At 41.2% G+C, this 27,727-nt stretch overlaps 1 protein-coding gene across 1 annotated transcript; it reads right to left on the bottom strand.

Annotated features, from left to right (window-relative positions):
* Positions 1-511: 511 nt before the first annotated feature.
* On the bottom strand, positions 512-27,727 carry PIK3R4 (phosphoinositide-3-kinase regulatory subunit 4). The gene is made up of 20 exons (XM_082309316.1): positions 27,682-27,727; positions 26,668-27,450; positions 25,202-25,335; positions 24,448-25,030; positions 22,017-22,151; positions 19,874-20,095; positions 17,266-17,439; positions 15,954-16,099; positions 14,002-14,205; positions 12,926-13,127; positions 11,173-11,372; positions 9,982-10,192; positions 7,854-8,019; positions 6,989-7,153; positions 5,136-5,347; positions 4,718-4,849; positions 3,263-3,363; positions 2,109-2,197; positions 1,565-1,673; positions 512-1,025 (listed from the first exon to the last, which is right to left on the bottom strand). Exons 2-20 carry the CDS (start codon positions 27,395-27,397, stop codon positions 855-857), a joined length of 4,086 nt encoding a protein of 1,361 aa, XP_082165442.1. The 5' UTR covers positions 27,398-27,450; positions 27,682-27,727; the 3' UTR covers positions 512-854.

Here is a 27,727-nt window from a genome sequence, read left to right as displayed (position 1 = left end):
TTGGAAAGGATGTGGAAGCCTGAAAATCTGGATCAGACACTGGAAGAGAGGTGAGAAAGTTTACTGCCCGTCTGACTTCCAGAACTGCCTCTCACATGAACATTGCATGATGAAAAAAATGCTTCCTGCTGAAACCTTGTATTATTTTGGCTATTTCTGATATCCATACTGAACGACACAGAACACTATCCTGGCGGTGCTGTTCTAGGTTCCCAGGACAGCAGAGCTTAGCATTAGACTCAAGTCAAGAGCAAGCTGGATGCAAGGCACAAAGTACAGTACACAAGGGTAAGCTGATCTCAAACTACAATCAACAGCCCAATGGCTCTGGCAGCTGAAACTACAGAATCACTGCAGAGGAACAAAGGGTATAGAGAGACCCAAGTACCAAACAGGGAAGCTCAAGTGGACTTTATTATAGTTATTAGAATGTACAGGGACATTAGTGCACTGGTCCTTATTTCGTTTCTCAAATTCAACGTAGGAGCAGTCAGACGCTGAAGTACTTGTACCAGCTCTTTGCTTTTTGCACATTTAGAATGTGTAATGTGGGACATCTTTAAATAATTTTCTGAAATATCCTTGAAGAACAATGTAGTCAAAACCAGGCTAAACAATTTCTTCATAGACTGCTTGGTATTTCAAGGAAATGCTATAGATACCAAATATCTTTAATAAAAGAAGTGATTAAGAGGTGCTAACAGGGTGGTAGGATACAGATAACCAATTTTATCACCGCCTTTACAGTCTTTAAAGTCCATTCTATTCCATGATCTGGAAACAGTCCTTGAAAACTTCATTATAACACAATTTCTTTATTACAAATATTTACATACTATATATTAGTACAAGATTTATTTCCACACTTTAACGATTCCATCCCTTGATGCAGTTACTATAAATCCTTGCGTGGTCTGGAAAGTTGCAATATCCGTGATAATATCATGATGTCCGACGGGGAGAGACTCCGGACTCTTCCGAGGGGTCTCATCAGTGGGACCCAGTTTTTGCTTGTTTTGAATTTCCTGTACAAAAACAAAGTGAGAAATGTTATTTACAGAAAGGTAAGCACTTGCAAAGGGGAATTATCACACATATTAGGTTGTAAAAAGACCAAAGAAGTCTTTAAACAAACAAAATCCCCCAGAATCTCCAACCCTTTGACCGTTTACTTGGGATTACTCCTTGGTTCATTTCCTTTCATCACACACAACCTAAGTCTTAATCTATACTGACATTACAGCTCTCTGATTAGGGAAAGAATGTTTTTTTTCTCATATTTATTTCAATGACACTAAGATGTGATAGTCCTACAGGGGGGCAGGAAAAAGCTACAGCGACACATACATCTTAGCTTCCCAAGGGTTTTATAAAAACTGGTTCAATAGCATGAATATAATTTAGAACTTCACTTCTTCCTAACTGCCTGAAAATGCAATACTGACACCATCCATAAAAGGGAAGAGTGAGACAGTTATAATTAAACCCATCATGCAATTAATATAAGCCACAACGCCATCCAAAAGACAAGCAGAATAGGTATCTATCAAATAAAGCAAAATACCTGAACCACCTCTGTGCCCTCAATTATCTTCCTGTAGTAGGAAACAGATGGGCAATTAGAACTTCCAGCAACAACATATGATCTCTCAGGGTAGGCTAGATCCCAAAACCTAAATGCAAAGAAACAAAATCAAGTTGAGATGTTAAATTTTATCAGCTTAATACAGCTGTTTAAAAGCTGTCTTGCTTTTACGATGAAAATGAGTGGGCGCAAATGCTATATGCTTTCCACACTTAGTGGAAGACAGTCATGCAGAGAAATCAACATTCATATCAAGCTTACACGTGAGTTACTGTTTTGTTCCTCGCAGCTTATGAAGAACGTTACAGAAGGGTACACACTGTGTTTCAGAGAAGCACCGAGTTTTGCACTACTTCTGATGAGAACAATTCTCTCGGCTCACTGATGCTTACCAATGAACACATCTTCACCATTATCGTTTTGACTTCTTGGAGCTTATGTGTATGCAAGGCTTGGCAAAATTTAGTACACTGGCAGGGGTGGAGGGGAAGGTATCAAACAACAATGTTGTTGGTTTTATTACCTTATTTTCATGTCTGAGCCTGCTGTCAGTAATATGGGATTACCGGATGCTGGACTACAGTATATTCCGTGGATGCTGTAAGGAGAAGGCTAGTAGGGAAAACGGACATATAAAAATAAGTTATCGCCAATAGCTGTTGCCATGCTCCACAAAGGGAATGCATTTTTCACCACATTCATCCATCCATCCAATTTCCAAATGTTTCTCACAAATGTCAAGTTACTTTGTTAACAGGCCACATCTTAATATATTAAGGTAAATTGCTTCCTTTTATTCCTTATGTTTCACAGGGCAATGCAACAGATTTAATTCTGCATAATGCTTTTATGCAATCTTGGAAATTACATTTTCAATGATGGCAAATGAAAAAGATTGTTTCTAACAGAATCAGGCAGGCGAATCATGCTGAAAAGCACACGGATGCTCAAATTTTTATGCTATGAAGGCATTAAGGGACAGACATGTAACAGAAAACTAGCTTGAATCACAAGTTCCCTGTGTGCAAAGTGCATCGAGTAATGAACTCAACCTGCAATCTTTGTAGCACGTACAACTTCAAGTTTAGGCAGATTCCAGATCTGCATTTACAACATTGATAGAAACAGCTGTGGTTATTTTTATGTATGTACTTGTGTTTTAGGAAAGATATCCCAGTTTGCTCCTTCCCTAATTAACTCCTTGAAGAAGAGCAACTTCATGCTTTAAACTAGCAGTTCAGTGTAGTAGTGGCATTATATTACAGAAAGAATGTGCAAAAGAGCAGATGCTTACAGAAATATGCACAGTCCCAGAAACAGCAAGTAAAAATAAGTACAAGACGCCACCCCATGAATTTTGGCTTTGCCATAATCTTTACAGGCTTGACCGGCTCATGGGTTTTCTAAGAACATGACTGGATATAGCGAGTGTTACAACTACATTCCACGGATAGCGGAAGAGACCAATGAAGATTCAGGTTACACTGCTGTTTTACAAAGGGGGAGTTAGTTTCGACAGCAAAACAATCATGGTGCCAAAATAAATCCCAGGGCAAGTTCCTGGTGCCAAACTGGCAAAGCCATGGAGAGAGGTAACTGTACTGATGCACAGCATGGAGTCTGAGGTTGTTCTAGCCCCGGCTACAGAACAGAAACAGGGAAAGAAAAAGACCAGACCTGCAGTTCTGAAAGAGGAGGCGCGCTGCTGGCCCACAAAGTGAAGCGTCGATCGCCAGTTTCCATATCCCACATGGAGACTTCATTATTGCCTTGAACAGCTACAGGAAAGATAGCGCCAATGCAAAAAACATAAAACAGGTCGGTTGGCTCTCGTACCTGTGTTCTGCTGACATGATACAGAGGGTAGGACACAGAGACACTCTCCGCTTGCTCTCTGCGGCATTTGTGTTAGTCTTGCTTTAGCAGTAAAGCCATGCATGTGTTCTGTTGGTTTTACTGCTTAGTAGAAGCTTCACTAAAGTGCCTCATTTGAGAGAGTTTAAATGAAACCTGCTTTAATCTCCGACCCTTTTTAAAAGGTATTAGAACCTCAGTTTCCTCCCTAGGTAACTTCTCATCCTTCTTTGAGAAGAGAAGGGACTTCGGAGGTGACTCCTGGGCAGGTAAGACAGCAACCCAAAGTTACAGAGTTCAGAAGCTACAGTGATGTTCCACACCCGTGTTTAGTGTGGACAGGCAAAGAATTCTGTTCAAGGGATTGTTTACATGCCTGGCAGCAACCTAGTAGGCAAGGCCTTTTTAATAATATTCTAAAATGATTAACTTTGTCACTCATTTATTTTTTAGCAGGGAGGAAACAAACTAGAAAGCACAGAGAAGCTTGTTTTATTCGTATGTTTTTTCAAGAAATTTATTTTATTTCCCAGGGTGGTTAATAACTAAAATAAGAAGTGAAGCCTAAGAAGCAAGTAAAATATGAAACTCAAATTACTCTCATTTTACAGCAAATTTATCAATTTTGTTATTGTAGGATTAGTTTAAGCTACTTGGCCATTTCAGAATGTGTTCCTGACACAAACACTTAATGTAAATACGAGAGCGCTACACGCAGTGAGGATGAAGCAGCTGTGAGCATACCAGATGAGGCATCTTGGGAGATTTTCAAAAGCTCTAACCCATGATACAGCTGGGTTAGGTTCAAGTGGGAACTGGAATGGAACAACCTTTCAGTCTCTGCTCTACAGAGGCACTGAGGCAGTGGCAGAATTCCCATCAACTTCAATGTATGTCACAATTTTGGGTTTTGTCTTTTATAACATTTTGTCCTTGAAAAGTGATGTGGCAGACAGCACACAGGGAAGGTCCCTCGTGAGAGCTGTAACGCTCAGAAGATGAGAATTGTAAAGGCCGTCTGTCATTTTCATAATGGCTTAACACCACTTCCCCCCCCATCTCTCTCTTTTTTAATTTCAAAAAGCCAGGAAGAGCACAGTGGCAGAACACAAGTATGAACACTCTTTTTTTCCTCTCCCCAAGCAAAGCACAAGAAAAACTACAAGGAAGAAAACAAAACAAAACAACTCCCCCCAGGGCTTGAAGCAGAAGCTGAAACAGAAGCTGCTTTAATCGCAACCTCTGGCAACTGTGAGGTAAGTTTAAGACATCTTTTACCTGCAATTACCCAGGACTGATAGACAGGATGCATGAGCAGGCGTCTGATTCGGGCCTTGGAAGGGTGAGAATGGCTGGAGATAGGTAACTGAAACCTCATGTCCCAGCATGCCATGGTACCATTGCTGGTTCCTGGTGAGAGAAAGCTCCCCATAGTCAGAGGGATAAATATACTGGGTTTTGCCCATATCCTTGTGCTCTGTTCCTAGGGAGATGGCCTTCAGCCTCAAGTACTTAGAGGGCAGAATACTTCCCACAAATAGATCAGGAGGTATTTCTCTCCTCTGGTTTGAAAAAAGCATATTCTAGTCAAATCAGATCAAGCAAAAGCTTGAGCTGTAGTTATTGTAAAAGAAAACCAGAAGGGGTGGAGGGAGGCGGAGAGAGAGAGAGAGGGCAGCAAGAAATACAGGCTTACCAATACACAGCCAGCATTGGTGTATGTCCACAGCAAATGAAGTTATGAGGCCTAACTTCAAATCATGTTTCAGTGTCCAAGCGTTGCTGCTAGACCGCAAATCCCATCCAACCAGAGATCCATTAACTGTACCATAAGCCAGTACTGACTGGGCTCCTGAATTAAAGTGATGCATATCCACCACACAGCCATCATCCTTCAGATCTAAGGACCTGGGTTAAAAGAATAAACTCATTTAGAAACAGATATGACTCCCTCCAAGTTTAAGACTCCTTCCGACAGGTAATGCTGAGCAGCATTTTCCTCCACTTCTCAAGGCATCTGCCAGAAACAACTTTCCAATTTTAGTACAACAGATGCTTATGTTCTCTCAAATCTCTCTGCTGATAGGACCTGCAAGCCTTCTGCAGGCTAGTAAAATGCTGTCAGCAGCTCTTTGCAAACATAAACATAGCTCTCTGCTCTGGGTCTCTCAGTGTGTTTGATAGTTCTCTCCCATTCATGCTCCACATTTATCAGATATTCATCTACCCAGAGTTTACAGGCAGGAACACCCCTCTCCGTGTTATACTGCCAGCACTGTCATCAATCACCTTCTGTGTGTGCAAACTGACACCTTCTTCATGCACAAATGCAGTGTATACCAAAAGGGAAAATCTGGTTTGTAGTTTCCATCTCCATTAGATTTGGTTTACTTAATTTCTGAACTTAATCCCAAATAAGAGAGGACATTTGAGACAGATACCTTACTTTTACTTTGGACAAAAAAGAGGTCTCTGAGATGGTTGCTAGATTTGCTGGAGCCTGGATACGTCCCTCAATCAAGCTGGAAGATTAAGCTGTTGAATGCCAAATGTTCAAAAACTGCTTATATGGAGAGAGGTAAGAAAGAGCTAAACCATCCCCAAAGACTTCCCTAAATAGTATCCCATCCCCTCTATCTTTGCCACCTTACTCAAATTAAAAGCCTGGGACAAAAAATGGCAGGCCTGAGGGCAAACCACATGTTGTACATTTCACAGAATCATAGAATTGTTAAGGTTGGGAAAGACCTTTAAGATCATCGAGTCCAACCGTTAACCTAGCACTGCCAAGTCCACCACTACACCATGTCCCTAAGCACCACATCTACCCGTCTTTTAAATACCTCCAGGGATGGAGACTCAACCACTTCCCTGGGCAGCCTGTTCCAGTGCCTGACTACCCTGTCGGTGAAGAAACTTTTCTTAATATCCAACCCCCACCTCGCTACAACCTCCTTTCAGGTAGTTGTGGAGAGCAATAAGGTCTCCCCTCAGCCTCCCCTTCTCCAGACTAAACAACCCCAGCTCCCTCAGCCGCTCCTCATAAGACTTGTGCTCTAGACCCTTCACCAACTTCGTTGCCCTTCTCTGGACACGTTCCAGTACGTCACTGTCCTCCTTGTAGTGAGGGGCCCAAAACTGAACACGGTACTCGAGGTGCAGCCTCACCAGTGTAAACGTTTATCTAATGACCTGTAAAAGAATCTCCAAAATTACTTTACAAGTATCAACATCGTAACAGGGGAGGTAAGAAACTACCAATCCCAGTGCATAAATAAAAGAATTGAGAACTATTCAGCCTGACTGTTTCAAGCTCATAACGAGTTCAGTGACACAGGAGGCACCAATAACCTAGAGCTATGAATTCTCAGCCCTGCATGGCTGCCTTTCAACCCTTCTTTATGAAGCAGGATAAGATCATGGATTACAGCCTTCCAGTACAGTGTGGGCTCAGCCAGCAGGAAGCCTAGAGCAAATCAAGGGATCTAATCAAGGAATATACTAACAGCTTGAGCTCTGCAGTGAGATTTAACTGCTCTAAGTACATACCTGCTTTGTATTGGATGAATTTTAGGAGATTTAGGGAGTTTTGAAGCTTCAATACCAAGAAGCTGGATGGCACCGTTATCTGAAGCTATAGCCAAATAATGCGAGCCTTGGCAGAATGTAAGTGTCTTTACATGTCCTCCAATCCGAGAGTATGTCAAAATGGATCTAAACAGTAGAGAGAAAGAGAGGGAGAGAAAAAGAGAGGAAATTTTTTTGTGGCACTTTAAAAAAAAAAAATTACTTCTCTCAAACACCTACTTAAAACCAATGGCTCAAGAGAGAGTGCTCTGAAAATAACATTTTCTAAATGTTCCAAAATCAGAAAGCAACAAAGCCTGTGTTGTCTCTGCAAGCTTAACTCTCCATCTTTGGGCCTCTAGGCTATGACAACCTCTGACTGCAGAAGCAGACATCTGTCTACCAGTAAAATAAAAGTCTAACCTAGATCTGTATCAAAGTAGCATACCGTACCACCTGTGTTTCAACCAGCAATACAGCTTTCCTGCATCAAATATCAGTGGATAAGATAATTAAGCATAAAGCTAATTTGTTCCAAAAACCTCAGATGGCTTTAAACAGCAGCACTAGAATATATTTATGCATGTCTAGAAATGAAATGAAAAAGCCTGTAATTACTACAACTGCGAAGCAGTCCCTTTGCATTTGCTAGTGATTTTTTTTTTCTTTTATTAACTAACTGAAACAGCAACCTACTATTTTATAGCTGCATGCCAAGAGGAACACCAGTATATTTCATTATTGATATCTCCAGCACACCCACATGTGATTCATATTTTGCTCCCTGCCCTACTTTATTTCGCACTCTAAAACAGCAGCCCCAAAATCCCACGAGTTTTAAAGCTACCTGGTTGTAGTGGTTTTTCCTTCCATTTTTTGGCTGTTCCAGATTTTCACTGTGCCATCATTTGAGCAAGTGGCAAAAATAGAGTGTTCATCAGAGACCCGAATGCGGTTCACAGCAGACTTGTGTTCATGAAGGTGAGCTACTAACAATCCTTTGGGACGCCATCCTACAGGGAAAAACAAAACCATAAAGTTTGGTGGTGATTTCATAACCTAATTAGGAACATGAAAATCTCCCTGATCGCATCCACCAACAGCTATATCGGGATATAGTCATTACAGCTGAAAAACACAGAAGGCACTCAAAACACGCAGCTAAGGCATTTTAAATATTAAAGGCAAAAGCCTATTTGCTCAGTTCTAAACTAAACCTTATTGGCAGATCTGGGTGAGAGTTTTCTTTTAGACGGGTTCCATGTACATTCAGTGACATTACAAAGAGCCAGAGCCCTTCCTCGTAGACTTTGTAGAGATACTAGTGCACAGTCCTCCTGCTATCAGCATGCAGATTGCTGTGCTGCAAATAGCAATCCCATAAATGCCCCAAATGCACATAATGAGCAACACATGTGAACAGACTTAAGTTCCTGGATTGTCTGTAGAGGGCTCGAACTGACAGGCTCAGTGTTGCATGACATGCTACATTGTCAGCCTTACGTACCTAGTGAAGTGAAATAACAGCTCTTCTAAATCTCATAGAAAATTTACTCCAGTCCTTCAAAAGGGAATTGAGTTGAGCTGCCACGAAATAACTCTTGCCAAGAAATTGCCAACATTTGTGTGATGTTTCCTCCTCTGAAATAAGCAATGCAGAAGTACCTGTCTGCACTTCTAACAGGCATCTACTTTAGAGAAGGATTAACAGCAGATGAAGATGATGAAGGACAGACCACATCAGATTTCAGATAAGACAAACTTTAAATATGAACATTTTTCCGGCACTCACTCGTGTGGCAGAGCAGGTCAGCTGCTTGTATTGGGATGTGTTATGTCATAGGTTGTAAAACTCTCTTCAGAAGACAAACGCATGGCTTAGCCAAGCTCAGTCAAGGTTAGCTATGTTCAAACACTATCTGGTTGGATCATTTTCCTGATGATTTTCTACTACTTCCCTTAAATTGACATGGTAGCTGTATATGCCCAGGTGTGTACATTTAATGCTAGATTTACCAAAAGACTTTAGCATCACTGTGTTGATTACTGCAAGCCTAGCTGGTACAGACTCTGCTCTCAACACCTGGAGGTTAAGCACATGAATTCCCATTAGTAGAGGCCAGTCAGAAATCTCCATATGGGACACCCAGCAACAAGCACATTGAGTGGAGGAATACCAGCAGAAAATGCTGAGGACTAATCTGAGTAAATCCCAATCTCAATTTGGAGCTTCAGAATTTAAGCTGTGGCCATAGGAAGATGGCTGTGATTTAAAATTGCATGTTTTCTCCCAGAGTGGCTGCCAGAGCCCTAATCGGCAAAACCTGGGTGTCGCGACCAGGGAGGAACAAGAAGGAACAAGGGGTAAAAATGTCTCTCCCTCCGAAAGCAACAATGCAGTATGAGAATACATGTCCTCTCTTTGTGGCTGGGCACTGCTCACTGTCACCACTGCTGATGGGGACAGGCGCCTTTGTAAACAAGGGCAGTTCAAACAGCCAACCGCAGTATGCATGCCACTGGGTAAGAAAACCTGGCCAAGAGGTTATAACACTCAAAGAATGGCTGAAGGTCTGGAGCCACCCCAGGCAAAATCCGTTTCTCGCCTCCCAGCGCAGCGTTTCTCCCCTTGCCCAAACCAAGCTACAAGCTGTTACAGGATGGCAAGTTATCTTCCCTATACCTGGTTACAAACATCTCGCTTCAGAAAACTCACTGGAATGGAGCGCACAACCTGGGCTTCAGACCAGCGGTGTGAGTCCATTACTGCAAAGGTAAAGATCTAGGTTCCAGACCCTCTTTCATAGGTCATGAGTGTATTTTGCCAAATAGGTGCCAAATAGGCACATTTCCTAAAGTAATAATTTCCTCTTTTCCCCATCTTCTGCATTTTTTCCTTGAGATGATGATGTTTTCATTCAAATTATATATATAGATATGTTTTTGTATAATAACCTCAGTGGCCTGTGATTTACCTGGAGGTGGGGGCTTGCTCTCCCACTCAGCATTCTCCATCATCTGTTTGGCAAGCCTCTCTGCATTACACTGTTCTCGCTTCTGCTGGATCAGCTGCTGAAGTTCAGTTTTGCAAGTGGTGATGCGCAACTGGTGTGCGGATGGGGACGCTGTACTGCTCAGTACCTGTATGGTTGGTTTCCTGGGTTGAACAACTGTTCCATCAGATGCCTGTAAGAGATAAGCACTTAAAAATATATGCCTTACATTCTACACACAGATAAATCCTGCTCTTAAGATTACTGGGTCACATTGAAGGTAAGTGGAAAAATCTTTTTTATTGAATCAATTAGCAAGGAATTAACATTAAAAAAAAAACTTAATGTTTGCATGAAAGCAATTAAAAATAGTGAAAATTATTATTTATAGAAAAGCTTAACCATTCACTTATTCTACCCTGTTTGCCTAGTCTGTTCTGTATTCTATTTGTAGAAACTGTAATGTGCCGTGCACACCTCTTAACGTGATTATTACAGAAGCAGTTGTTGATCTCAAGACTGACAGAATTACAGGTTAGCTCTCAAATGATTATTTGTTTATATTGGGCTTTAAAAATAAAAGTGTGAAGTGTTTCCCTCTTAGTTCAGAGTAGACATTCATTTAAAGCTAGCAGAAGTTAATCCCCAACTAGAAACAGAACAGAAAGAAGTGTTCAATGTCAAGAGGTCCCTCCACAGCCTGCAGGGCTCCCAGCCTATCCTTCTGTAGCCAGTACTAAGTACGACAGGTACGGGATGTCTGAATGCAGCTATGATGTGATACACCAGTTCCAAGTTAAAATCATGACATCTCTTCTCTTCCTCACAACACATATCAGGGCATGCAATTTGAGGAAAAGTCTTCCCTGCCAGAACAGCTTACCTAATAATTGGCTAATCCACAAAGCCTCATCTCTTCACACAAAGCATCTATTTGCTAGTGAAGCTCTTCTGTTCAAGTGACTAAACTTACTTCCATCCTCTCTCAATCCCTATTTTAAAAATAAGAACTTGAAAGTCAGCTACTCTGCTGGAGAAGACGCCAGGGAATAGCACCAGTGTAAAATAACCTCCAAAGAAAACAAGAACGCCACATCCCTGTAGTCCCACTTGGCTTTAAAACAATTGAATCATTTCAGTTTAAGATGCGAAGATAGTCTTTTTCAGCAATACCTGTGGGGAGGATGACAAAGTGGCACAAATGCCAGCTGAGGACTCCGAACGAAGTGGTTTCCCAGCCTGGATGGCTTCAGGATCAGTAGTTTGCCCATGTCCTTTGGGTATTGGCTGGGAGATGTTAGTTGGTTCCAGGGACCCAAACATGCTTTTCCATTCTTCATTTACATTTGAATCCTGCTTTATGTGTTTTCTGGCTATAAGCCAAGAGGGAGAGAGAAAAAAAAATAAAACATGGAATCACGACAGCATTCACTCAGGCTGATCATTACTTTCAGACATTTCAGTGCAATGTTTACATGCCAATTCATTATTTATATAGTTAATAGAGAAAAAGGTACTGCTAGGTTGTTTAAGCCAGCTGACAGGGATTTGTGAGGCAAACAAAACACATGTGGCAAGCGCTCTTTTTACACCTTCTTAATCCTATGGTTGACTCATGCAATAAATCATTCCAGTATAGGGAAATTCTGTGTCTAGAAGGCTGCAGGATTAGACTCCACGTGATAATTTTTTCTTATGACAGTTACCCCATTACTGCCATAAGACAGGGATAAACTTGCAATAGCCCAGTATGCAAATCACTGTCAGTGTCAAATACGATCAGTTTTCCATCACAATCGCAACATCACCTGTAGATTCAAGAATGTTATCTGTAAACAGGAAATTTATTTATTTTCAGCATTCCTCTGGAGTCACTTAAAACTGTAAAATATAGAAAGCGAAATGAAAACATGGGACAAATCCAATTTGGACAAAGTCAGTGAAGAAGTTAAAGGCGTGAAGACTGCAGGTGACAGTTTTGGGTGAAGCCAATCAGTTCAAATACAGACTTCATACACTAACTTTTAAATCCTGTTCACTCTTGACTCCACAGGATGCAAAAAAAATGAAGAATCCTGCACTTATGTACTTTCCTTTAAAATGATATGCAAAACATTTGCATACTAGCATCTTAATTCTGTAAATAAGATGGCAATAGCTACCTAGTTTGCAGATTTCTGCATTTTTACATCTGAAAACATCAGTGGTGTACAGAGGGCGGCCTTACAAGCTTGACAGAGCAAAGAGGAAGCTCATTGTCTAGAAGAGAAGAATTTTGAGGCTACAGAGAACTGGAATAGAGTTAGCAGCAAATGGATTTCAAAGCTGAACAAGGAAATATAAGAGGTTTTTCAAGCTGAAAGAGGAGCAGGAAACAAAGTAAAATGGGGGTGGATGAGCAGCTGAAGAACCCTAAGGTCAAAAAGCATGTACTTGGTGGGTGAGCAACAGCTGGCACTCCCCAGTGCCAGCATGTTTCAGCATCACACCTAGGCCTCAGTTTCCTCCAGGCTACCTCAAGAAATCATCCTGGATTTTCACAGTTAAAGAGCTCATCACTTCTTGAGAGGAAACAGAGATAGCAGAAATGTAGCCTTCATAATTTACAGTGTTACCATGGGTCGCTAGAGTCCTGTCTGTCACAATCAGCTAAACAACCTGTGCACATTACTACTGCAAATGCATTCAAACTAATTTAAATACTCTCAGGGGCAAAATATTCCCATCTTTCACTGATCCAGAGAGCATTCCAGCACCACACATTTCAAAGAGCAGCAGTGATTTTCTTATTACAAACTCAGCGAGGATGGTGATAGTTATGTAGGCTGAATTACTAAGAACACTTGCTGAGTAAATTAAAGACTTAGTTCTCTGACCCTGAAAGAAAGGCTGTACTTTATCTATACAGACCACAAACTATACCAACCACGTTTGTCATCGGGCTCCTGCTTTGTTTTAATAAGATCCACTTGTCTCCCAGTTATTCCCAGAGCTGACAAGTCAATCACCCCTTTCTGGCTGCTGTCATGCAGGTGGCTCTGATCCACTATATTGGCTTTAGCTTTGTTTGATTTTAACATAAAGTCTTTCAGTGCTAACAGTTTGTCTTCTTCCTCCTCAGTCATCCCCTACAGAATAAAAGAAAAGATATTATTATTTACTTTTGAACAAGAACATGCATCAAGGCATGAAGATGTAAGAAGCAGTAAGATTAATGACTGGCTCAGAAGTGGAAGGAGAGAGCACATCCCCAGAATTCAAGACATCAGTCTATCACTCATACAAGATTTTGGGGAAGCTGCTGTTGTATGAGAATATCTTTCCTCCTCAGGAACGGGGCTAGGAATAGTGAAAGGGCAGAATAGCATTTAATATTGGATCGCTGTCTGGTGCAATCTGCTCCGTTGCCACCTAGGCCATGCTTACAGCCCATAAGCCATAGGATAAAAAAAAAAAGGAGAAAAAAACCCCCAACCCCTAAAATCTCACACACACACACACACACACACACACACAGCTGCAGTTCTTCCTCTTCCCAGTTCTCACTACTTTGTGGGGGTGATTCTTAGCATTCTCCTCTTCACATATAAACCTCTTTCCAGCTCCCTTTGGCTTTTGCACTGTTACTTGCATGTCTGTCTCTTCAACAAATGCATACTCCTCTCCAACACAATACACAGCACATATTCTGTAACACTGATACCATCACAGATGTGTCAGAAATCTGAGACATACAACTGAAGTCTTTAAACAGAGGATGCATTTGGGAAATCCAAACGCAAGGTTGCCCTATTTCTGGCAGATCTTTTCAGAATCTTCCTTAACTTCTGAACCCTTTGTCCTACAAGCATATAGTGAAATCAATGAAGTCAATGGTTTGCAGGATAGAAGCTCAGACTGGGATTCCCTCAGAGCAGCAACTGCAAGGTTAGGGTCTGTGGAGACATATAGAGCTCAAGAATCTCAAGCCTGACTTTCAAAGCACAAATAAAAACCAATCACTTGTGAAAGTAGCTTCTTCAACAGCTGCGCAATGGCAGGGTCCTCTGGGGGCGGGCAGTCAGGGAGCACACCATTCCTCTTCTTCTGACGCATCTGAAGGTGTCGGAAGAGGCTTGTGATATCCTTTGATCTCAAGACATAATCAAATATGGAACGGCTGACAGGCTCTTTAAGTACACTTAGCAGGACTATTTCTTTATCTATCTGCAATTCAAAAAGAGAGACCAGTCAACACGGAGGAGGATGATATCCATATAAACATGGGGAAATCTAGCAATAAATGCTGTCATCTCACGTCTACAATGTTCGTGCTTTTTTTTCCTAGCCTCAAAGTCAGTAACTGGACAACTGCAAATATTAATATAAAAATCAATCTCTTCCACTGAAGGCATGTTCTAAAAACCAGTTTCCAGCTCAGTCCTGACGAAATGCTTTCAAACTTACAATAACAAAAAATCATGTAGGACTTAAAAATTATTGCACATGATTGTGCCAATAATCTAGATTCAACTTCTCTGCTTTCATGAAAATACTATCTTTCCCTGTGTTGGTCCTATCAGATTTTCTCCATTCTCTTCCCCTGTTCTCCCAGCAGTCTCAGTATGTTAACTTGGCATTGCTAGACGGGATTAAAAATTCTACTACTAATGGATGAAGTTTGAAATATCATTGTATCTTTGTCCTACATATACCCTGTAAAAATACCAACTAGACGGGCTCTTCCCCGTGTCAGTCAGATTACCAAGTTTCCTCCTACGTGTACAAGGGAATAAGGATGCACAAGCATGTAATTAACTAATATTTAAAGGCATATTGGGACATTAGTAAACAGTCATAAGAAACTGATGAGTTAAGGCATAATTTAGAATCATTAACTGGGGCAGTCCTTATACAGATTGTTCATTACTATTAAAACAGAAAAAAACAAACAAGTTTCTGTTCTTCCAGGTGGCAATTCAATGTCTGTTTGTGTCCAGAGAACGTGTCTGAACAAAAAGTCTTGTATGCAATCCAGATTACTTGCAGCCCCAACATTCCTTTCAGTTTATACTTTTATTTTAGTACTTGATATTTGCTGTTTCAAGAGTAGGTCTTAAGATGGCGGGGGTGAGGGCAAGCCATATTCATGAAATAGGCCCCCAGTTACAGTCCCACAGTTAAATGGCCAAACCTAATTCGGCCCAAAATTATGACATAAATGCTTGTATAAAAGTTAGAATACTCAAAATAATTAATGGGAAATGTAAGTACTGCAGCTGTTTCTTATCTATTTAAATACCTGAGAGATACGTTCTACAGGTCCTAAAGTTATATGCAAAGAAGCCTATATGATCACATTACCAGCATCATGCAGGTCATTCCTAGACATGTGCTCTTATGAAATGACTTAACTCATTCATACTGAGCACTCTGCCCTTACCCTTCGCAAAGCACTGAAACACAGGAGTAGCACTGCTGAAATCCCAAGCATGGCAGTCGCTACCTAACAGACTGCTCATGTTTTCAGAGGGTCAGGCCCACAGTCAAATGTCTTGGCAGGGCTGGAATACTTGGTCTTGTAGATGAAAGCACAGAACACAGAAACACTTGTTTCGCAGCCAACTTACCATGCCTTTTAGACTCCTATAAACTGGCACGATATTGCAAGAGTTTGATTGTAAACACGACAAAAAAGGGCTTGAACCAAAGACATACCTGTTAATTTTAGGCTTTGTAAAATGTTCTGCAATATGCAACAAATTTGAGAGAACAGTCTTTCAAACATGGAAGGCAATGGCCATTCTGTCCATGTCAGACAGCAGAGATCAAAAAACTATATCGCCTCTAACCTTAATTGAAAAAAAAAAAAAAAAAAAAATCTAATATTCTTATAGCCAGGACCATGGCCAAGACAGATTTAAGAATTACCACTAGTCAAGATATATTCACATTAATATTATTTTTATTATTACCTGTATTATTGGTTGTGTGATAAAAGGATGGAGGTATGGCATTAGCTTGCAGTAGACGTCAGCAATATTCAAATACTGTGCTACCACAGTGATAAATCCGACTGCACCGTAACGTATCCAAAGATTAGGATGACACAGGAAAGGTGCTGAAAGAAAATCAGGCTGTTAAAATATATCATTCATATTAAAGAGAGGGGATCATCCTGTATATGGCAGCCTGTGATGTCATTTCCTTCCCCTAGAATTACTCCCAAACTGAGGCAACCTTGGTGCTCTGCAGGAGGGAAAAACACACTCATACTGAGAAAATTATTTCATGGATTTCACTGTGCCTGTGCTGCTCAGCTTCCTTGCTGTTGCCAAAAAGCAGTTTTCCTGTTTCTTCATTTCAATCCCTAATTGTCAACTCTAGATTTGCAAAGGAGACTAATCCAAAAATAAATCTCAACATTATTCTGGACAATTACGGAGAATCCTAATACCAGTGATTTATTTTTTTCTTTGTAAGTAAATACTTTGTTCCTTCCTTCTTCCCCTCTCTTCCTTGAATACTCACTACTTATATTGTAAGATTATCAGACTCGGAAGTCCACCTCAATTACGTGGGTGTTAACAAGTTGTAATCAAGGGGCCATATCTAATCATGAGATATAATCACAGATCACCTGCCCCAAATTCTGAATGCATTTGAAAAGCCATAACCTTAGGAAGAAGCAGACTACATCTCAAAAAAATCAGTTAGTATTTTCTTTTCCATAAATAGCTGGTAAATCTTGGGCCTGTCTAAATTAAACTGCTAAGCCTGATAAGGAAGGAGAGACCAACTCTGTATTCGAGGTTCTATTGAGTTAAACGGGGTTTTATAGTGTTAGAAATAGGACGAGAAAGGATCATGTATTGTCTGAAGGACTGGATTCTCCCCTTCTTCAAAGGCTGATGGGCAAAAGTTTGCAAGTTATGTGCCTGATCAACTTCCAGAAGTAACCAGGAATTTTTCTTTGTAGGAGGTTGGCATAAAGAACAAGGAAAGATCTTAAAGCAGAAAGTTTTTTGACTAGTTGTTCATTTGCTGCTGTTCTATATAAAATCAGAGAATATGCTTCCAATTTGTTCCACCAAAATTATTATTGTAGAGTTCTGAGCACTAACATGGTCCAACTAGCAACAGTTCCTTAACACAATTTTGTGTAGATTCCAAAACAGTATTATAGGTTTGCATATTGGACAGCTAAGCTGACGGTGAAGCTTTATGTAGTACTAAGATTTCTTTCCTTAACTAGAAAACAAGGTATTCTCCAGTATTCCAACTTACCGATATCACAAGCAAACTCATAAATGTGGGGCTTTTGCAAGAGCCCCAACTGGCACATACAAGTAAGAGCATTGAGGGCTTTATAAATGACAAATTCTTCAGCATCACTGAGGCCTTGCTGAAGCAGAGGTTTCAGTATTGATGAGCTTTGCCAGCCAACGTAAGCAGCAACACCTGAAACATAAAAAGAACACATAAAAATCCAAAGTAGCACTTCCTTGCCTTTCCTCACCAAAGTTTAAAATTGCTATGCCACACAGACATCTCAAAACAGATTATTAGTCATTAGAAAAAAAGGAAGCTGCTTTCCATTCAAAGTTAGACCAATATTCTGAAAACTGTTTGATAAAAGCAGACCCCTGTGCCTGCAGAGGTCCTTCCAGATGCCAGGCACAGATGTCAGCACAGAGCTGGCCAGCAGAAGTCTGAAACAGCAAGGCAAAACCAGCAGTGCTCCTAAGGGGTGGGGATGCAGTGCCTGTATTTGTACATGGGAAGGACGCGTGAGCAACAATGAAAGGTTCTGTTAGCAGAATTTTGCCTTTTAACTTAGCAGTGATTGTAATTTGAGTATCATTCAGACTCCTGAAAAGACTGAACTGGATACTGGACTAATTATTGGCAAGGAAAATCTATAATATACATTCACTTAGTGATTCTTTCTTTTGTGGCTAAGAGTCAAAAAGGAACTTTTAGAACAATCTTCTAAAACTCTTCCAGCCTGAAACGGCCACAAGACTTGCTGTTTAGTTAACTAGTCTCAAATTATTTGCCATCATGAGGCCACCTTGACTCTAGTTTCAAAAATAAATCCAATTTAAAAATATATTTCAAATTCTTAGAAAGAAGCCAAGATGAAAAGCAAAATGAAAGTAATTCCTTTGAAGCTGCTGGACAAAAATATATCAACTGCATCACAGTAAAAGAAACTCCTTTCCTATTCTTCTTCCTTTCCTATGTGAAAACCAGCCACTAGCTACATGAAACCATCATCTGGAATTGCTTGTTTGGATTAGATAACCCATCTACAATAATTAATCTCTGGCAACGGTCAGGGAGATGGACCTTGTTGGATTTCTGATCTTTCCTTAGCTTTACATCCATCAAGCTAACATTGTTTCCCAAAAACAACTGGGCAAGTCCTCTGATTGTTCTCAAGAGAAAAAAATTAGTTTTTCATTGAATGGCTCAGGCTTATTGTTGCTATTGTCATATGTGGTACACTGCATAGACCATACCTGCCTCTGCTTCTAACCCAGTTATTTGGGATGGATAAATACCAGAAAATTCAATGTCCTCCCATCAGAACTGAGATGAAACATAAAATATCACTTTCACTCTAATAAGGGAATAATCAATATACTTGCTCATGTATTAATGCTGGGCTTTGCAATCAGTCGCTAAAAAGAAGAGAGGAAGAAGGGAGAAATAGCACAGGTAAGTGAAATCTCCTCAGTGCCACTGTTACAGAAGGGCATCTGCCCACAGCCGCAGGCAGCAGTGCCTGCACATACTTAAACACAAGTTAGAGAGCTCAGTTTTAAAGATGTGCAAAAGCCTTAGGCAAAACAGTGTTAAACAAAAATACAAATTTTGAATTCTTCTGTGGAGGTTTTGAACAGATACTGGGAGAGGAGGAGGAGGAGTTAAAAATATAGGTTACATGTCTTAATTGCCTCACATCTCTCTACATGTCTTTTGCAAGAAGCCGGGGCACTGTGATCTGTGCTTTGGCTACCCCATTGCTCCTTCTAAACAAATTCTGACAAGTTATCAGCACCACATCTTGACAGGGTTTGCCAGCACAGCATTTTGTGGCTTCCAGTCCTAATGGAACACGTGCCTACCACAATGGCCCTGCTGGAAGTTTGATCATGCTTGTTTTTCTTGCCGTGCACCTGAGGTACCATTTTTCCTCCCCCAGGTACTGCAATGGGAAAGTTTTCTTGACTCGCAAATCCTGAGCACTGACTCTCAGCAATACTCATATGGAATAATTTCCAACATACATGGAACACCAGATATACTTAACAGCTGAAGTTGTCACTGGTAAGATTTTTAAAATTGTTATTAAGTTTTCTGAGCTGACAGGAATCTTTAAGTGAGATTTTAAGGCACTAAAAAAATTTTTCAAATTATAATTTTAGCCTATACCTATGCATAATTTTCATTATATGAACCGTCTACTGAAGTTAATGGGACCATGCATAGATGCGAAGTGAGGCAGCTACCAGACAGCTTGCAGAAATCTTAGTATTTACCTGTCATAATTTAGCTTTTTGAGTTAGTGGCTTTAGCAAAGACTCAAAAAAAAAAAATAGCATTTGGAGTTTATTTTTTATGTTAATCTAACATACACCTAAATGCCTCAGTCTCATTTGTATTAAATATTTGTACTAAAAGAAAAATATGTTTGTATTTACGTTGTTTCATCTTCACTCCCTAAAGAAACATTTACACCAAGTAATTCAGCAAAGTCCTTTCCTATAAATTATAGAAATCTTTATAAGAAAGGACTTTTATATGACTGTTAACAGTTTCCAGGATATTTATAAATTTATTTACATTATTCTCTCTCTGGTCTGTTTGGCTGAAACCAAACACTTACCAACAATGCTGTCAAAGAAAGCTCCTCGAAGATGCCAGTCATTCTTATCATTTAAGAAAGTGATCATATGAGACAGAAGAACATCATTGGCTTTCTGACGTCCAAAAAAGACACAGAGACGTGTTATTCCATTCTCCATCAGTGTTTGTTTCACAATATTCTCCGGGTCACTTAGCAAAGTCACAACTTTCTGCTGGACCATTTCATGCAAGGCTTGCAACTCTGCAAGAGACAGGATGAACATTTGGGTTGGTGAGAAACAATATGTGCACGTGTACTACCTGCTGCTGAAGGAGTTACACTGACAGGTCATCCTGAAGAACACCCGACTCAGTACGGCGGGCAACGCAACAGAACCTCAACAATTCCGACGACTGCCTTACCAAAGACTTCAGACTAAGCACGAGGTGGTGGCAAAGCCAAAGAGTATAGAAATGCAAGACATTCTTACCAGATCGATATATTCTAAACTTGTCGTAACTTCAACTAAGATGGTCCAGCTCATTATACATATAGGTGAAATGCAGATGTGAAGAAGCATCAGAATGAGTCAGCAGCAAAGTTACAATAGTAAACAAAATTCTTCAAGGCAATTCTGCTTTGATATGTTTATTTGACTATCAGTTTCAAAATTTGTGAACTGACAACAGATCAGGAGTATATTTTTAGTTAGGTAGATAGATTGGCTTCACTAAGGATACAGAGAGGAATAAACGATACTTGAAAAAGTGAGTACTTCCAATTTCATTAAACATCAGCAGTTACCCTAATGACACTGATGAAAAATTTGAAGATGACCTTGCCCGTGGCTTCTACTCCATGATGCAACTAAAAAAGTATTTCTATTAAACGGAAATAATAGAATTGTTAATGCACTTGCTATTATTGAAAGCTGTATGGGCGAGGGTCTCAAACAAGCAGCACAAAAATTTCAGCTATTGCTGTCCCAGCTTTGCAGGAGTGATTACCATTTGCCTGCAGTCAGAAGACCAGCTAATTTGCTTTCTATTGTGACTCTGTCTTTCAGTCACATGAAAAAGTTGCCTTCTGCGTTCAAATTTCTCATGCTTGGTTTCTAAAAGGGTAAAAAGAATAGAACTATTCAAACTTCTTTCTTCCTTGCGTTACTTCTTTCAGCTCCAAGCTATTTTGAGGGATAGGGGACAGTATTTCTCAGAGATACAGCCTCTACGATGGAGCTTCCTCTCTCACTTCTCAGCATTTCTGAGCTCCTCATGCTTTATGTGAAGGAACTTGAAGGGGATTTTTTATGTTTGGTTTTGGTAGATTTTTTTTTTTTTTAAAGTATCATCCTGCAACTAGTTAAGAGGTAATTGAAACATGCCTTTTTCCATACCAAATGGAGTATGTGTGGGATGTTTACCAGTTATGATTAGTCACAGATTGATCTACTTAGCCCAGAAATGACAGTTTTTAACCACGAACCCTTCCCAGCTTAGAGGACTTGCCCAGCGTGTTCTGGAAATCTATGCATCACTAAAAGGCACTGGAGCTGGCACACAGGTCACTTATCACCACCCTCCTTTCCAAGGGAAATAAAAAGAAAAGCCATCCTTAGGATTTTAACTCATTCTCTGTGTTACAGTTAAAATAGCACAGAGAGCAGTGTTACTGCCCAATGGCAGCCATATATTCAGCACCTTCAGGCAAAAAGACAGACAAGAATTGCCAGGCATAGGAACAGAAAAGGAAGAACAACTGAAAAATACAGTACTATAACTATGCTAGAATTTGACAGCGTTTTCAAAGCTAACGCTACTTGCCGCTTCACTGGAAGCGGTACTTGGAATACAGCCATGTTTTCGCAGCTGACTTGTTTACAGAACTATGAGTGAAGCTGGATATGCAACCAGGCAGCTAGCATCACAGTCAAATACCTTGAGACCTTTTGGAGAAGAAAAGTGTGTTCGTTTATATACTTTTTTGTCTTTCATAATGTTCAGAACAGAGATGTCTGTTTCTGTGTGAAGCTGTAACACACATGCTTTGATAGTGATTGAGGTATTCTTCCCATTTAATAGGAAGGCTAAGCTTTAAGAGATGAGGAAGATCAGAGTTAACTAAGAGCTTTGGCCCACGATTTGCTATTATAAGCAGGCAAGGTAAGTAGAAGTAACATTACCTGTGTCATAGTTATCACTAGGGTGAGATGTTTCATCCATTTCTTCACCATTTGGTTCATTTTCCATATTGAGATTTTTCAGCTGTACTAACTCCAGAAATCTCAGAGCTGTTTCTGCCAACAATGCTATGTTTTCTGCAAAGGAAAACGTTTTGGTTAAGAATTGTCCTACTTTGCCAGTTTACATCAGTCTGATGATCCCCCTGATGAGAGATTATAACCACTGACAATACCAGTCAGGATGGGCAAATGGGATTGAAATTGCACAACATGCTCTGGTCAACCCACTTCTGTTGACCCTGACCCCAGCGAAGCTACCAAGTATATCAAATCACGTGGTACTTTTGTCATGTAAACAAGTGGAAAAATTGTACGGATATCAAGTGTAAGAAGGACTAGTTTCAGTCTTCTACAACTAGCCCTAAATGCCACCTAATCTCAGGCTAATGACTAACTTGATAGAACTTAAAGGCCAATTAACCTGAATTAACTAACATGCCCACGTGGTAGACTGCAACAAAACAACGACGACAAACCACCACGCCAGGATATGTATCCTAGGGAATAACAACAGGGTTACCCTTGAGGGCTGCATTCCACTTTTAGAACCTTTGTCCCCATATCCATCCACACGATTTGGCACTGTTCTGCACTGTTTGGAAGCTGCTGAAGCAACTCAGGCTATACTATATGGGTCAGGCCACTGCTGGCACAGGAATAATCCCATCGAGGCAGAAGTCCCACTTAAGCAGCCGTTCTGAGTGCCGTCCAAGAAAACAGCAGCATGCCAACGGAGCCTGTCCACAGCCCCGATCAAATCCTCTAAGTCACCAGTCTGACCACTTCCAAAAAGCATGCTATAGCAACACAAGTTAACTCAGGTATTAGACTACCTTTAAAAAAAAAAAAAAAAAAAAAATTTATTTGAAATTTAAATTGCTTTCTTAAAAGAAAAGCTATTTGAAATTAAGGCAACTTAATCAGACTTAACCATCTACAGTTCAAAGAACCTTTTCAAATTCAGAAAATATTGTAGCTGTACTCAGTTTGAAAATAAAGACAAACCGCTGGACACAGAGAGAACCTCTGTGTAAGCAAATTCAACCAGAGTCTATGGGTACCGAGACCTGTAGCCTTTCTGCACTTGCACAAAAGGAGACTGCATTTTGTTTCCTCAGCTTATTTAACAAGTTCAGCTTTATATTAGTTTATTTAAAAACTAATTATGAATAGACTATAATTTTACAAGACTTGGGTATTTTTTCCTAAGCTACAAATAAAAGTGAGGCATGAAAAAATGGTTCTTCCATAAGGCCCTAAATGTGGAAGATCAAGGTGACCAAAAGCAACTGGTTCTATTAATTAACTATACATTGTCTTCAATAATTAGTTTTAGCAGCTTACTTAGTACACGAAAGAAAAACATCACCTGGGACATTTTCAACTGAATTCTGCATTTATAACTTAAAAAAACAAAAACAAAACCCCAAACAACACACTTAAAAATATGCAGGTCATCACAAATATGGGAACATGGTAAATAGCAAATATGGGCATGACTACAAAGCTTCTTCCTGAACCAGGCAGAACTCATATATCTGAATAACATACAAAGAAAACATCTGCTATGGTATAGGCCAGTCTATTACATAGCAAATAATGTAATTTCAGCCCCTGAACATAAAATTTCATTTTGTGGGAAAATAACTTTGAAGCATAGCAACACACTGATGCTGTAAGTTAGTTTCATATTTATTCAGTTCAATCAGGCCACTCTAAGCAAACAGTCTGAGCTAATGAAATGTCAATTAAGATAAATTAATAAAAGCAGCAAAGGGTGGGCAAGCTCAGAAAGCCCTGTTCACATATTTAGCTACACAAAGACCAGTTGGACAAGTACTTTTCTTTGTTACGCTCTTGCTTATCCAGGGAATAAAACCAGGGCTGCTTCCCTGAGCATGAGGCTCTAAACTCTGACCCCTTACCTTAGCTGCGGGCAGAGCTGCTGTGTGCTACATCCAGGCCCTAGCCCAAAGCACATGTACACATTCTGCAAGTTGCTTTTACATGCAGAACTACAGAGAAGAATAAATGTTAATTTAAAAAAAAAAAAAGTTAATTCATCTAGCAGAGAGCAAACACATTTTGTCAACTATTTAAAATGTAATTATTTACTCTGGGTACAGATCTACACTGGAAACTCATCTGTTAGTATAAGTCAACTCAATAATTATTAAGTTGCTGCCACCACCTGCACCAGCTAGCTTAAGTGAATACAGGTGTCTTTACCTGCAGTCATTTCTGAGACTTCTGGGGAGATTTACTGAAATAGAAACAGCAAGCTATGTGATGATTTTGAGCAGAGGAGAAAACAGTTAAGGAAATACAGAAAAGCCCAAGATTTAGAGTTTTTGACTGGATTTCCTCTTACCAGCATATGCAAGTCTGACGATGGTGGCTTCATCCTGGGCCAAGTGTGCAATGCCTGGCAGAATGTATTCTGGGTAAATGTTAATATCATTGCGTGGCACCTCTTTGACGAGAGCAAGAACTTTAGTTAGTGTCCTCACAGATTCTGCCCTCACCCTGGGCACAGAGTCGTTGCTGAAATGTAACAGATAAGGAGTAATACGATCCAGAAGAATCTCTACACTTAATCTTGGTGCTAAATGAAGAATCAGTTCCAAAGCAGCCAGTTTTGAATCACAGTATTTGAGAGTCTGTAAACAGGAGGTTATCACAGACACTAGAATAACCAGCCCATTCTCTTTTGTCTCTCCCTCGGCTTTCTCTGTGCGATCATGCCCACAGAGATTGTGAATGATGTTGTCCAGATCTTTACGTATGACCAATATACGCTCATCTGCCGATACAAACGTTTCCTTGGCAAACTGGGCCATGTAAGGCTGCAGGAAAGTGTAAAATATTTCAGGAAATGCATTGTTACGTTGCTGTTTCAAATAATCTTCAGCTGCTAAACGTTTATCTGGCTCGCGATGGACCATCTGAGTGACCTTGAGAAAGGCAGAAGTAGGAGGGAGTGGGAGAGAAAGATTAAAGGTTTAGACATTTGTAATACAAAAAAAAAAAACCAACCCAAACAATAAGCAATTTGTCACCAAAGCAGGTGAAATAAACTACAAACAGACCACACAAATGGTTCTAATGCTGTAGTCCATCCTTACCAGTTCTCTGATACTGCAGTCTTCAATTTTGTTTAGGACTTGATCAGGGGAAAAGAGGCCATTTCTGTAAGCCAAAAGCTGGGATAAATCAAACAAGGGTACACCTTCTGTGAAGAGCTCTGCTATTACACAGCCTGGGGAACAACAACAACAAGTCAAAGATGTCAGAGGATTATAACACACTTTAACTTTGCTTTCTATATGCAGACTAGAACAAACCCTATGCGACTCTTAGCTCAATTAAAAATAAGGCAAATGAGTTGCCAAATTAACTTGCAGAAAGGAGACAGCATCTCAAGCTCCAAAAACTGGCTTTTACACTTGATCCCTGAAATATCTCCCTAGTATTTTATTTCAAACACACCAGCAGCAGAGGAGTTTGCAATTAGGAAACATGAGGCAGTGACTTCAGCCACCTGCCAGCTGGAAAATACATCACCAGAAAGGAAACCCACATCACTGTCACGTGGAAGAAGAGTGCTAGTAAGTCAGCACGGATCGGGCAGTAGGTCAAAACTAAGCAGCCCTTTTGCAGAAGGTAAAGAAGTAAGCTCTGCTTCCACAGTGAGGCTGGGAGACGGCATATATTCACTCACACAAGCTCATAAGCACCGTGAGAAATAACGATTGCCAAACACAGCCCCCCCTGTTGTATACATGACACACATTCTCTTCAAAAGTCCCACTCCTGCAGTTTGCTCCCAATGGTCAGCATCTTGCTTTATCAGTGGAGTGTCCTGGAAGTTTGGTTGTAAGAGCAGCTTGTAAAATGAAGTAACCATTACCTTTAAATTCAGATTTTTCAACCTCTTTAAGGAAAAACAAACAAACAAACAAACAAACAAACCCCTCCAAACTTACGGCTTTTAAACTGCCCAAGACAAGCCCAAGACTCAAGACAGGCTCCCCCAGTTGGACTCTATCAAGTATTTGTGAGTGGGACTATGACAGGAGCTTACTTAGTTATCCAGCTTCCTGCCTGTGAGGAAAATGAAATGAGAAGGGGCTTTTAAAGCCAATATTGCCAAATTGCCTGAAAGTTGGCTCAGTCCCCAGGCAACTGGACCTTAGGTGAACCACTGACTGGTTCCTCCTCTTGGGTCCCATGAGGCATATGCTATGCATCCCCTGAACCTCAGCCACGAGAAGATGAGGGTCTGTGGCTTGCGGAACCATCCCTTTCCCAGGGCAGAGTTGAGCCACAACACAACAGTCTGATTCCCTCCTCAGATAACATGGTGATGCACTTAAGTTACGTAGTTTACTGCACTGTGTCTGTACTTTTTCTGTGAATGAAAGGTTTGGGTCTTACGCCTAAAATAAGCAAGTTTTTCCACATGCTGTTCTCTAAGCCCACTGTAAGAAAAAAAAAGAACCAAAAAAACCCCAAAACCCAAATAAGCTTTTCTGCACCCCGACACGCAATCAGAAACAACGCATTGGTCTCTCCTGATGGCTCCAAGTACCTGCGGAAAAGATATCCATTGCACGTTTTAACTCCCCTCTTGTTCGCTGATTGCTATTTGCCAAGTCTACCAAAGGAGTTGAAGGGTCCCGCATGTTTTCCAACTCCGTAGCAAACATACTGCCATCGACAAAGCGCTCGGGAGCGATGTAACACGTTCTCCTCCGTGACGTGTCAAAGAAATAATTGAAGTCAGCGGGATTGTCTTCAGGAAGATAAGTTGGTTTAAAACTGGCAAAGTCAGTCAGAAGAACCCAGTTCCAGCTGGTCACCATGATGTTCTCTGTTTTAATGTCCCCGTGGCGGACTCCAGATTTGTGCGCCTGGTCCACCGCAGTAAGGATCTGGAAAGCGATCCACCTTTTTTCAATGTTGTTCAGGAACGGCCTGGTGCTAATTCGATCATAAAGATTGTCCCGTACGTACTGTCTGAAAAGCATCGCGGCCTTCTCGGACAGGGTCGCTTTCTGGAAGGGCAGGCAGTTCTGCGCCGAGTGTAACCTTATCTTCAGCTCCTCCAGCTCTTGCTTGTAGCTCGTCAGGGGTAAGGTCGGATCCTGGATGGCAAACACCTTCACGACCACCAGCCCCTCCCGGTGCTTGGCTCGGGCCACCTTGAAGAAGCGGGTGCTCCCCAGGCTCTTGTCGTATTCGAAGTCGTGGATGTCCGAGAAGTAGCTGTCCACCGAGAGGATCTGCGAGGGGGCGATGCCAGCCAGCTGGTTCCCCATGGCGGCACCTCCTCCGGGGCGCAGGCACCGCACGGCCGCTCTCCCCCGTCAGCCTGGGGAAACACGCAATATTCATTTCACGCCGCCCGCAGCCACGGGTTCGCTCCGCTCCCCCTCAGCCCCGCCGCGGCGCAGCCCCCGCTCCCCCGGCCCCCCGCCCCGAGCGGGCCCTGCCGCCGCCGCTCCCGCCCTTCCCCAGGCCCCGCCGCCGGGGCAGCGCTGCGCGGGGCCGGGCCCAGAGGGGCCGGGCGCCGCGGTGGCGGCTCCCCCTCCGCGGCACTCACCGGCGCGGCCCGCCCGGCCCAGGCAGCGCCGGGACGCCCCAGCCCC

Source organism: Platalea leucorodia (genome assembly GCF_965183815.1).
Source record: "Platalea leucorodia genome assembly, chromosome: 1".
Classification (NCBI taxonomy): domain Eukaryota; kingdom Metazoa; phylum Chordata; class Aves; order Pelecaniformes; family Threskiornithidae; genus Platalea; species Platalea leucorodia.
Note: the sequence above shows the minus strand (reverse complement) of the source record. Positions and strands in the feature narration are given on the sequence as shown.